Source organism: Bacillus rossius, chromosome 15, assembly GCF_032445375.1.
Source record: "Bacillus rossius redtenbacheri isolate Brsri chromosome 15, Brsri_v3, whole genome shotgun sequence".
Lineage (NCBI taxonomy): Eukaryota > Metazoa > Arthropoda > Insecta > Phasmatodea > Bacillidae > Bacillus > Bacillus rossius.
The window spans coordinates 14,059,798-14,072,900 of NC_086342.1; the positions used below are offsets into that span (position 1 = coordinate 14,059,798).

The 13,103-nt window shown below is 35.4% G+C and overlaps 1 protein-coding gene across 1 annotated transcript; it reads left to right on the top strand.

The window, feature by feature from the left end:
* Window positions 1-313: 313 nt before the first annotated feature.
* Window positions 314-10,666, top strand: LOC134539318 (uncharacterized). The gene is made up of 4 exons (XM_063381236.1): window positions 314-923; window positions 2,928-3,011; window positions 3,900-4,422; window positions 5,582-10,666. Exons 1-4 carry the CDS (start codon window positions 796-798, stop codon window positions 5,840-5,842), a joined length of 996 nt encoding a protein of 331 aa, XP_063237306.1. The 5' UTR covers window positions 314-795; the 3' UTR covers window positions 5,843-10,666.
* Window positions 10,667-13,103: the final 2,437 nt, after the last annotated feature.

Below are 13,103 nucleotides of genomic sequence, written 5' to 3' on the forward strand. Positions count from 1 at the left end.
TATGTGCTCATCGTCGTTTAGGTTAAGTTTATGATTTCTTAGGTTTTACAATCGTAAACCCAACTTTAACTCCGTGGTATAAACTGCACTCCTTAAGGTTGTTCAAGGGAGTCGGACATATCATTAAAGGCAGTGTTATGTAAGCTATTAGTCATATATATGTTACAAGAATGTTTTTAGTGCATGTTAAATTATATTTATAAACCAATATTACCTTTATTAATTTTTTTATTTAAAGTTTTATGTCGTAAATACATTCAGACATATCGATGTAATTTTAATTTTTTTAAGTAATGTTTGAATATAGGTTTATTGTAAATATTTTCAATATTATCTTCTGAAATTTTAATTAGGTTAGAGCTTTAAGATTTTTTTCTATGCAATTAAGCATTATGGTCATTTGAACAGGAAACAAATGGTTGCAGTTTCCTTATAAAATGAAATTAGTGTAGGGATATTATGTATTCATATTACCAGAGGATATAGCCTATTCTGTTCACTTTACGCTGCTATATGGTTTGTGTTTATACGATGGAAAATACAGCTGTGGTGTATGAACACATGGAGACGCGTGTCGCTCTCGCGCGAGGAACCGACTTCCCAGCGCGACCCGCGTCTCCGCGTGACCGTACGCTGGCGCTCGAGGTGTCATTTTTGGGAACTACGTCCAGGAGCTCCCACCAGCCGCGCCGCGCCCCCGCGCGCTACACAAAACTACTTTCGCGCGCATTTTGTGTTTTTGATGACTTTCGTGAAGTGCATATTTCAGTCGTTGAAAATATTCTTCCGTGAGCCATGCCGAAGTCTAAACCACCTCCGAGCCGCTCTCACAAAAAGAGCAAGAAAGCAAAGATCAAAAGAAACTTTTGGCTGGAGAAAAAAGCCAAGGATAACGAATCTGGAAAACATCCAAGAAATATGAGGTAAGTCATATACTTATTTTCTCATGTAAATAAGTTAATAAAATACGATTCTCGTAGCCTATACTTTATGGGAAACAACTTACTTCGTTGATTGAACATTATCTAAGGCTTAATCTTTTTCGTTTTTAAGTAATTGTAAGATGATAGGAGTATATAAATAACTGAGTTAATTACAACGTAACTTAAAATATATATAATTATTAAGTAGGCTATAACTTCTTGTATCGCGAGACATATCTCACTTTGTTTACTGCTTATAAGTAATGTTATTAAGATTTCTTTAGATAATCATCACATAGTTCGCTCTGTTATAATAACGGGAGTTTATACAATCATTATTTGGTGCGATGTTCCCAATAATTTTTTTTCAAGTGTATGAATTCCTATTTTAACACGCTTTTATTTTAGCTTCAACTGTATGTTTGTGAGCTTGTTTGTTTGTAACCGACTCTTTTAGACTCGATTTTGACCCACTTTCAACGGACAGATTTAATTGAAACTTTGTACACTTATCAAGAACCGGTGACAGTATATTAATTTGATAAGTTTATGTCATTTTCCTGATCAGGATCGTCAGAATTAAATAATTTCCTCACTTATACTCTGCGTGAGAGCAATTACTTATTACTACTTTTACCATTCGAGTCTCAGTTGATTCGTTGGTCGAGCGGGCTAAGGCGCCATGCTCAGTCAAGAAAATATTACGGCCTTCACGGGCATGGGATCAAATCCAGTCCGGGGCCATATAAAATTAATATTTTTTTTTTCTCACTGCGAATTTGATCTTTAGTTCCAAGCGAATTGTACAACTGTCCGCCCTCTGCTGAAGATTTACTATACAAACTTTATCAGTATTACTTTAGAATTTAACACCTCAAATTTTATTATGTTGGAGAAGAATTTTACATCCGTGCAACCTTTGCCAGAGATTTGCAATACAAATTACGAGAACTTAAGAAAATTTCAATTTTTAACATTCACTCGAATTAAAAATTGAAAACTAAATATACTTTAAAAAACTAAAAATCACGATTTTAAAGCACATCAAACTAAATGTGGAAAAAACAATTCTTAATATAACAGCCTAATCTGTAAATAATAATGAACGAAAAATACTAGTATTATTGCGAAAAACCGTGGGGCGATGGGGCGCTTTCTGCCATATTTTTCGTATATCGAGCAACCAATGTTTATTTTTTTAATCTTAATCGATTGAGTGGAAACAAAGTTATTATGATAGGAATCACACAAATATATACACAAACGTACTACATTGAAGAAACATTACGAATAATGAATATAGGGCCTATTCTGAGAATTGTTTTATTGTTACATAAAGAGATACATAATCTAAAAAAAAAATGAGACAATAATGAGCATAACAATAGGAATTCTAAAAAAAAAAAATCAGAGCAGTGGTACACAATATCAATAAATTTGAAAAAGGCATTAATTAATAGGCGCAAAAATATATAATTTGCTACCGCAAAATATCAAGAAATATTAAAAACTTATCTTTATTTAACGGAACACTTAAGAAAGTCCTGTCAGAGCATCCTTCCTACTCTCTAAAGGAATTTATTGATCTATTTGAGGAAAATAACTCAAACCTATGCTAAAAATAGTACAAAAAATTTAAAAAATGAGTGAAAAAGGGGAGTATTGAATTTCTATGTCGGTACAAATTATACTTTAAGTGACCTTAAATTAAGTTAATGCCATTCTATGTAATCAGTAATACCTTTTTTATGTGTAATGTACTTTGTTTTGTATTGTACTCTTACAGTATTGTATTGTATGTATATATGGATATATATCAGTATATGTATATATGGATATATATCAGTATATTTAATGACCCTGAGATTGATTAAATCTGGTATTCGGTACATTATCTCTTAATTACCTGTTTTGTGCGATATATATAGCAAACACTAACATATTCACGTTTACTATAGATTTTCAGCAGGATGTAACCAAAAATTATAATTTAATTGTTTTCAGTGATGGTTCAGAGCGGAATAAAACTTCTGAGACGTGTTCGTCAAGTGAAGTCGTCAGGACGCCTATTCCTGGATCTCCTGAACTGTAAGTACTATGCAATGCAAACATCAGTTTTATGTATTTATATACTTATGACTTCAATAAAAAAGTTTTAGACTGCCCATTCTGAAATTAGGGAGGAGCAACTGCCGCGACCACTCTCCCCCTCCACCCTTGGCAGACTAAATTACATTCCTGTGTTTGGTTTATACTTTCTTTACAATAACTTATTCAAAAAGCGCGCGATTTTTAGGAATGGTTGCGCACGGAAGAAGGAAACCCACGCGACCTTGACCGCATGTAACTCCAGACACAGTTGATAGCATTGCAGTGTTACCAACATTTATTTTGCTCTCTGACACATCTGACGTTGACATCCGCAGGCCTCAGTGCTGTATGTGGTAGGAAGACTCTTGCACGCATGAAGGCAAGTTTCGCCATTGAACTTTTGCGAACTAACTTCGGTAAAATATATTTTTGTGAATGTTGGATTATTAAAGTTACTCACTGCAGTTACCTGATTCTCTATCGTGAGTTCCAAAAATTTATTTCTTGTCTATGGCTCTAGCAGCTGAAATAGTACCATCCTTTAACTATTATCTACTTTTCGCATGTGGAAAACGTAACGGAAGTTGCCGTTGGCCGGCGGTTTTTTCGGAGATCTCCTGCTTTCCCTGCTATTCTCATCCCGTCACTTCTCCATTGGGGCTTCATTTTGTATTACTTGTATTACTATGTAATTTGCAATTTTGTTAGTCCGTGAGCTTGTGTTGTTTTGACGAACGTTTTTTGACATAATTGATTGCTGTCACTGGATTTTAGAAGGCAAAATTCTCTATAGACTAACTATGAAGTGCCATCTCTTACAAGTTCGTCAATACTTGCTTAGTCTTCATGTTTTACAAGTATATCGTCTTTATGTTTTTCCCTCAGATCAATCGCCGAAGAGATTCCCATAGAACCACTCCAACCAGAACACAATGTTGTTGACGAGGGAGACCGTGAAACAACAAACAAAGGATTCGGTATTTTAGATTGGCCATCTGAAGAATCAGAAAGTGAACTACCGGATTTGGTAGTTGAGAAGGACCCTCCACTTAAACCTGTGACTGATTGTATATCAGGAAACCGATGTGTTGATATCGGCCACGTTTTTAAACAAATGGAATCCATAAAACTACACAAAAAGGAATGTACGATGGGAAGGTACACGATTCATTCAGAAAAACGCTCTGGATTTTTTTCAACTTGGAGATTTGTTTGTGAAACTTGTAACCAAGTTCAAGATGTGTCTTCTCACAAAGACGACTTTGCAGAAGACATCAATAATGCCGCTGTTTGGGGTGCTGTTTCTATTGGAATTGGTTACAGCCAATTAGAGGAAATGTTTTCCATCATGGATATCCCCGTCATGTCATGCGAAAAGTTCCAGAAACACGAAAGTACCATTCAACAGGTATGATTTGCGTGAAAAGGTCTTATGAATATTTTGATTACAGGTTTCTGAAAGTATGGCTGCATAGAAACGGTGGATGTCAATGCCGGCCATGTCGATGCTAATCTGAAATATATTTGGCTTACCTTGTATGACGTCGGTTTCGATGTCTAACAGTGTCGATGGACTAACTGTGCGGCCGAGAAGTAAATTATTTTAACTTTAACCAACAAGTTATTGAAAGTCATCGACACGGCATCGACAAGCCAACGACAATGTTATGACATGTGACCCTACAGTATGCTGTAATTGGTTCTCTTTTTCGCGCCACAGCAATCTTATAAATACAATATCATTAACTAACACTTTCAGACGGTGTTGCCAACAATCGAAAGCTCAAAGATACGAGCAGAGCAATGACAATTCCATTGTAACTCTGCCGCCGACAACCCACCGACAAACGTATGACGTCATTTTATATCGACGATACGCCGTCTCTGTGTACCTGGGACTTTAGAGGGTTTAAGAGGGTATCTTTACAACTATGTTTTTTCTTGTTAATTGGGTTTTTATTATTAGCATTTTAAAAGGTTTTAGGACATAAATATTTTTTCCAGATATTTTTTTAAGTAATATTATTACAGCATACTCCTGCTGTTTTATATATAAACCATTTAGGAACCAGATGTACGGTAATTTTCACATCGATAATTACACGAAATAGTTTTAGTGCTCTATGTGTTCCTTGACTTCAGTAGTACCTACAACTGTTTATATATATATATATATAAATAAATCTTCATGACTGTACCTTACAACACGTACACATACAATAAAGCTAAACATAAAATGACAAGCAAATTATATTTATAATTGGCCTGCAAGTCGCATCTCGATTTAAATTCAATACTTAAATATTATCAAGGCTAATTATATCATTATAATTTTTCCCCCGCATACTCTGAATACATCATTTTATTTTTGATAAAGTTACTCAATTAGTCATTAGCATAAATTCATAATGATAATTCTATTGTAAGAACCAGTTTAAAATCACATATTTTATTTTAAAAAAAGGCAGTCTTAGCGTTGCAACTATATGCAGCGGGTGCATCATTCGGAAAAAATTTATTGTAATAAATAGAAATTTAGAAGAACACTTTGATGATATCTTTTTCAGGCATGGGAAAACCATCTTACATCTAAACTGAAAGAAGCAGGCCAGCAAGAAAAGAAAATTGCTGAACAAAAAGGACATTATCTAAATGGCATCCCCTATGTAACAGTGTTGGGTGATGGAGGATGGGGAAAGCGAACGTATGGACATGGATATAATTCCTCTACAGGAGTTGTAAGCACCAATTTGTTATCACATTACTTGTTACAGGTTTTTAAACTGTTGCAAGTAAAATATTTTTCCATATTTTTAATAACTTTTTAAAAATTTTTACTTGTACTATTGAGGATTATACTTTTCAGTTATATTAATAACATTATTACAAATGCTTATTTATTTTTAAGCAAGTAAATTATGATTTTTAACAACTGTTTTACTGCTCACAAAAAAATAATTTTTATATTTTTCAGGCAGTAATTGTTGGCCAAGAAACAAACAAAATTCTATATCTTGGGGTCAAAAACAAATACTGCAGCATTTGCTCCATATCAAGTTCCAAAAAAAAAGTGATACCAGATCACATATGTTTCAAGAACCATACAGGTCCTTCAACAGCTATGGAAAAAGACCTTATCTGTGAAGGATTTAACCAAAGTATACCAATGCATGGTTTAATTTATAAGAACTATGTAGGTGATGGGGATGCTGCAGTGTTAGCAGCGATTCAACAGAAGTGTGACTATGGTCGGTACGTCACGAAAATTGAATGTGCCAACCATGCAACAAGGGCATTTTGCGAGAATATCCACAAGCTTTCGTCAAACAAAGCTTATGATCTGGAAGCACGGAAACTCCTCAGTAAAGTTGATGGAAATGCAAGGATTTCTCGAACAGAGAGGTTGGTCAAAGGTGTACGGACTGCAATAAAAGAGGCATCAAAGAACAGAGGAAAAGAAGCTGTGGATATTCTTAGAGCAGATCTACGAAATGCACCTGACCACGTTTTTGGATCGCATGCCAGATGCAGATCTAATTATTGTAACAGAAAAGATTCTGAAGAGGAAAATTTACTTCAAAAATTGGAAGGTGCTGGTTTGCTTAAACCTATTCGAGATTGCATAGCAAGACTTGAGAAGAAAGCTGATAAACTCATCAGCAACAGCACCACAAATGCTGCAGAACGGTAAGTAGAAATGAACATACTTTTTAAATGTTTTACATCTTATATACATAACTAGTATGTTTCTAAACACATTTGTGCTTCTGCAGGTATATGGCATTAAATGCGAAGTTTTCTGGAGGAAAACGAATACATTTTGGAAAAAGGGGGAGCTATTACACACGTTGCTATGGAGCTGCTCTCTCCCATACAAGTGGTCCCGGCTGGCATTCTAGTCCATGGAAAAGGATGCACAATCGTAGCCCCGGGTTAGCGTGTAAGAAACTTTGTCAGAGGCGCGAAAAGAAATCGTCGAAAAGGAAGTTGAAGTATGAGGATGAGGGTGCACCAAAGAAGAAAAGAAAGCTGGGTGCTGGACCAGATGAAAACTATGGAGACACTGATTCGATGCAAATGCCTGACGTTCAACTGGAAGAATTGGAGTCACGATGTCAGGAACTTTTGACAAAGCTTCGTGAAGAATCAAATACTGAGGCTAAGCGGGGCAGTATAGAGGCAGCTACCCGAGGTCAACATGACAATGAGAAGTGGCATGAAGTTCGTATGAACCGACTGACTGCATCAAACTTCGGCACTGTCGTCCGACGACATGACTTCACACCCTGTCATAACCTTGTGCGGAACTTATTGTACCCTAAGGAGCTTAATACTCCAGCAATTTTATTTGGCAGAGTTAATGAGTCTGTGGCCTTGGAAAGGTACAGTGCTGAAAAAGGAATTGAGGTTACCTCCTGTGGGATCTTCATCAGTACTGATGAACCATACCTTGCTGCATCTCCCGATGGCCTTGTTTCTGGAGATGGTTTGGTTGAGGTGAAATGCTTATTGTCTGTGAAGGACAGGCTCTTACGTGATGTCAGTCAAGACAAAAAAAACTCGTTCTGTTTAGAAGTGAAACATGGATCTCTTCAGCTGAAAAGAAACCACCGGTACTTCTACCAAATTCAAGGTCAACTGAACATAACAGGAAGAAATTTCTGCGACTTCGTAGTTCTGACAGAAAAAGATTTCTTCACTGAAAGAATTTTCAGGGATGAAAATATTTGGATAACGTCAATGCTACCGAAGCTCAGAAATTTTTACCTGCAATGTATGCTTCCCGAAATAGTGGACAGCAGAATAAAGAGGAACATGAAAATCAGAGACCCACCATATATTATTGAAGCCCAAGAAAAGCAGCGGGATAAGAATAAAACTAAGTGAACATTCGAGACTTTGTGCGCGCGCCCAAACAAGAGGTCATTTAAGTAAGTATTTAATTTGTATTCGAGAAATGGCTAACAGAGTACCTGTCCAATTGATAATAATGTATGATGTTGTTAATGATAATTTTCATAAAAAGTCCATTTTATCATATTCAAATGCGATTCCTACGACATTATAATGAGAGCTAAAGGCAATTAAAAGTTGTGCCAATGCGAATCTTTAACATTCGAAAGAAATTTTTTTACCCTTAATGGTTGTGGCGGGATAAACGGATACAATGAGAGGAAAGAAGCCCAAAATAGATGTGACATTTCAATATATTGGATGAAATAGTTTATGTGTAGAGCAATGGTTCCCATCCGGTGGTGTGTGGGAGCTTAGCGAGTGGCTGTAAACTACTTTTTTATCCACATTTAAATAGATGTCTACATTAATACGGAATGTACATACATGCTAATTGTATACTTTAATCTACACATACTGTTAGCTTGTCACATCCTCGTTTATTGTTAACTGCTACTATATATGTAGGCTTGAGTGTGTATCCACATAATATTAATTGTGTACCATAATTAAGTTTAATTTTAAGCTTAGGTAATATATAATTAGAACTTAATATTCACATATTTTCATCGTATAGATTTAATTGTGTCTATTGGTATATCTTTAGACAATGTGTAGTTTTAAATGTATACTTGCATTCCCACACTCTGTACTCATTAATTTTTATGTTCATGAATATATAATCCCCTACATCTAGCCCACAGTGGGACTGTACACAATTTTCTTTCAGTCGCCACTACTTGGTCACTTGCGTCCTATTACTTTCCTACCGCTCTCATGAAGTGATAGCAGGACTTTATCTCCGGGTTATAACGTTTCGGCAGATATTAACTTTCATCTAACTTTAAAATCCTAGCAGGGAAAATTTCATGAAACATTAGTTTCGTTACCTTGATACCAACAGTGTCAAGTAATCTAATGATGTAAGTAAATGTAGATGTGGGTTTTAAGTAGAGTAGAAAGTTTCAATAACTATAATTAAATAAGTTTTAATTACATTAAAAAACATAAATTAAGTATGAGTCTTGGTGTATTGCAAGACCCAGCGCCTTACAAAAATTTTTCAGTCTTTTAGTTTTTTAAAGATGTAACTACTAATATATTTTGTGTTATACAGGAGATTTGCTAATTATGCCACAGTGAAGAACTTAATTTCTTAATACTTGTACATTTTCATGGTCATGTTAATTAATATTCTATGAATTTTTTTTCCTTACAACATTTATTTACACTATTTACTAATGTTTACGTCTTTGGTTAGGTGAATGTTTGTGGATAAAATTTTTACATGTTATTTAAATGAAAAAGTTTTTTTATGGTTGTATTATATTTGTGATGTAATGAATCTGTGAGTCGTTTTTGGACTCTTGGTGTATGTGTGAGTGAAAGAATAGACGATGGGCATGTGTGCACCGCGACTAGCCGGCCAAGACATTCTGGTGGTATCTACATGATTGTATTGTTATGATGGGCATTTGTACCAGTGGACTCTGGGGACTGACTCACGTGGATACAGTAATTTCATTTTGTAACAGCCAATGCATTTGTGTATCAAAGGTGTTTTGTTTCCCCCTTTTTTACGGTTTCTTAAGAAATGATTGTATAAATGGAATGGACACATCGGAGGGGGTCGCATAGGCGAGATTCTACTGTATTTAGCTATTTAATTTTTTTTTAAGTTTTCTCCATTTGTATTTATTTATTATAGCTGGAAATGTTCGTTAAATGTTTGGTTGCAAAAATTACGATGTTGGACTGCTTGGTGACGTTATCTCTCTCGTCGCTCTGTGTGAAACTTCAGACAATTAGCTTCGAAATACATGAATGTTCTTGTCTTTACTTCGGGGGGGGGGGGGGAAATTGAACCCCCAAAACACCCCACCTGGGTACGCCTATGCTAGACAAAGAAAGACTTCACTCAGTGTTTTTGTAATAATATTCCTGGTGGAGACAGGAAAATATCTTTCTTAAAGACATCCTTAGATGAAATTAAAGTTTCCGTCCATAAGTAAAAGAATTCACGCTCAAATTCTTTAACAAAGTGTTCCACTCAAAACGTCGGCTAACTCACGACTGGTTCCGAGTGGACACGCAGAAATATATTAGTAGCAACTTGAGAGACAAAAAAATTGCATGTGTTCACCTAAGATGGAAAAAGGTTATTGATAAAGCGAATATTTACGAAAAAATGTGTCTCGGTCACCAAATGATTTAAATTATTAGTTCTTTAAATGCAGAAGAATTCCACAAGTCATCATGACCACCGTCTTGTGACCACGGAGATACACATGAAAGTCTCACACAACATCTTCCTTCATTTAAATAACACAAATTTACTGCACGAGGTGTCAAACTTATTATCACAAACAAAATAAACACTTCTAGCACTAAAATCCCGTGGCGGCTCGCAGCTTACGGTACACCAGATGGAATCAGTCCATGGAAACAATGCCGAGATTCATTCCGCATTTTTTTTAGGCTGATACCGACGACTGAGATAAAATATCTGAAAATGCAGCATTCGGTATCAAGTTAACTCATATTTCGTACCGAGAAGACTACGGAAACCCTACACACACGGAAAAAGTATTCATCCATAACTTTTGTTTACTTATCTTACAATATCACGTAAAGAAAGATTAAATTTATGTTTTAACATATTAAATAAAATAATTGAGCGGTTACACAAGCAAGAAAAATATATGTAAACATGGTTAACTGTTTAAATCACCCAGCATTTATGTCATAAAGTAACGATTTTTTAATCAGAATTATTAATTACTATTTTTGAGCTAACAAATTATAGCTACTGAATTGAGAATCTTGGAAATGAGATAAAATTAAAAATTAAAATTTTCAACTGAATTAGTGAGGCACTTCTTTCAGATTTACTTGTAGTAAATTAATACAACGCACATGTTTTGTCGATGCACGTGAAATTAAACTAGCTACAAATAGTGCCATTGTATTGATTGTTGAACTGGAACCAGTAGCTCATAAACTGTTACAAGCAGAAGTATTTTCTGGGTAGGGTTACGGGATATTTCATTGACGCGAGAACCTCTGTAGCACGTGCGCTGTCGAACTCATACCAGAATGGCTACCTTTTCGCTTATTCATAAAAACATACAAAATATTAATTGGCTGCTGGTCGCTGGCTCATGCAACGTACACCAATACTATGGACTACACTTATACAGTAGTACAGAGTGCAGGGATACGTTACAAAAGTTCAATGGTAATTGCTGTCTGTACAATTTAATGCTATATTTGTATTGTCCTTTAAAATAAATTGTATTTGTTCAGAACAATAAAGTCTGAAGAATCTAAAATATTTATTGTTGGTCTTATTTCATAATTGATTTTTCTTGTATAGTTCAGATATGTAACTGCTAACCTGAATTTAAAAATATGGCTGCAAAATTTTAAAATCGCGCATTATAAAAACGGTAAATTAATTTTTGTATTAGCCTATTACTCGTAAAATAACCTTCTCAAAATTAAATTATATATCAAATGAATGTTGAGATTATTTTGTAAAACCTAAAATTGTTGTTACTATAAGCTGGAACGTTTAAAGCCGTCGCCAAAATAAATGAGCTGTAATGTACTGTCTTTTTTTTAGTTTCAGTTTTCGTAAATAAACAAATTAACTGAACGAACGCATTTTCACTGAGCCGTATGTTTGTTTTTAGAACATGAGGTAAATAACAGGAACACTTTTATTTATATACAGATTCATGAACAAACGGTAAATTAATTCATAGCCATTTTGTGCTAAACGTTTAATGATGCGTGTGATGTATACGGTTCAATTCGTTTTCGGGTGAGAAAATTAAGAAAGTGTTAATGAAGTAATTTAATGCAGAAATAACCCATCATTTATCCGAGTTATTTAGTCGTGAAGAAATTAGACTACTTCTTCAAACATAATGAAACTGTTTATTCAACCAAAAAACCCTTGGACAAATAAATACGCCAATTAATAACTTTTGTCGAACATTTAGAGATATATAAAAATATGTTTTCATATTCATTCTGCGATCTTGACGTAGGCCTGTATTGATTTATTTTAACGTTGAATGTGGACATAAATATGTAAAAGAAACACAAAGAGTAATGCAAAATTGCGTATATTTTTTACAATTTTACATTACATGAAAACAATTTTATCACTAGAAAATAGTGTTTGCTGTTATGCTGGGTTCGGATTCTTACCGGTTATTTATGATGTGTGTTGTCCCAGAACCTCAAATTGTTCAAAATAATTTTTAAACCGTTCCCTGTATAGCTTTACATTATTAACCGCGCACATAAATAATAAGCATGATGCAACAAAAAAGTCAACTTTTTGAATATTCGGTTATCTTTTCAATGTTTTAAAAAGTTAGGCTTGAATGAATCAATTAAATTTCATAATAATACGCCAATTTTTGCAATAAATACTCAGTACTATCTCGAGAAACGCACTTTTTCATGCAAATTTGTTGAACAAAGTTACAAAATCTTTCTTGTAGTATTATAAACTTTTGGCAACTGGTTTCCGAAAGAATCTTTTGTAAAAGTACAGAATTATTTTTTTCCGTGCAGTGTCTGCATGTGTATGAAGCAACATTGTTCGATCGAAAGTACGCCTTTGTGTAGCATAAACATGTAAGCTGCGCCCTGTCCAGGTTTTGGCTTCCTGTGTAGGCCGATATCTTCGCATAATAATAAACACACGCACACACAACAACAGAGACAGACCAGCAGAGACAACAAAAGAAAATATGTATTGATTAATTTTCAGAGAGAGAGAGAGAGAGAGAGAGAGAGAGAGAGAGAGAGAGAGACACACACACACACACACACTCCAGACACATGAGCCGGGCAGGCACAACAGGCGAGGAGAATATGACCTTGGCAGAGAGAGCGCGCCGAGCTGTCTCTATCTCTCTCATCCTTCCCCCCCCTCCCTCGCTATCACTGTCTGCCAGCCTGCAAGCAGTTAGCTATCCCTCCGCTTGGAGCGCACTGTCCATTTTCTTACGCGCCTCGCCCTCCAATTGTTCGGGAGCCGAGCGGCGTGGCCTCTCTCCTCGAGAGCCCTGAGGCGACTGAGCGCCCAGCGGCGCGACCCAGAGTCTTATACAGTGC

Bases quoted from the DNA above. Each gene is read 5' to 3' on its own strand.
- LOC134539318 (XM_063381236.1), top strand. From the start codon at position 796: ATGCCGAAGTCTAAACCACCTCCGAGCCGCTCTCACAAAAAGAGCAAG. The intron at 924-2,927 runs GTAAGTCATATA...AATTGTTTTCAG, and splicing joins AAACATCCAAGAAATATGAG to TGATGGTTCAGAGCGGAATA. The intron at 3,012-3,899 runs GTAAGTACTATG...TTTTTCCCTCAG, and splicing joins ATTCCTGGATCTCCTGAACT to ATCAATCGCCGAAGAGATTC.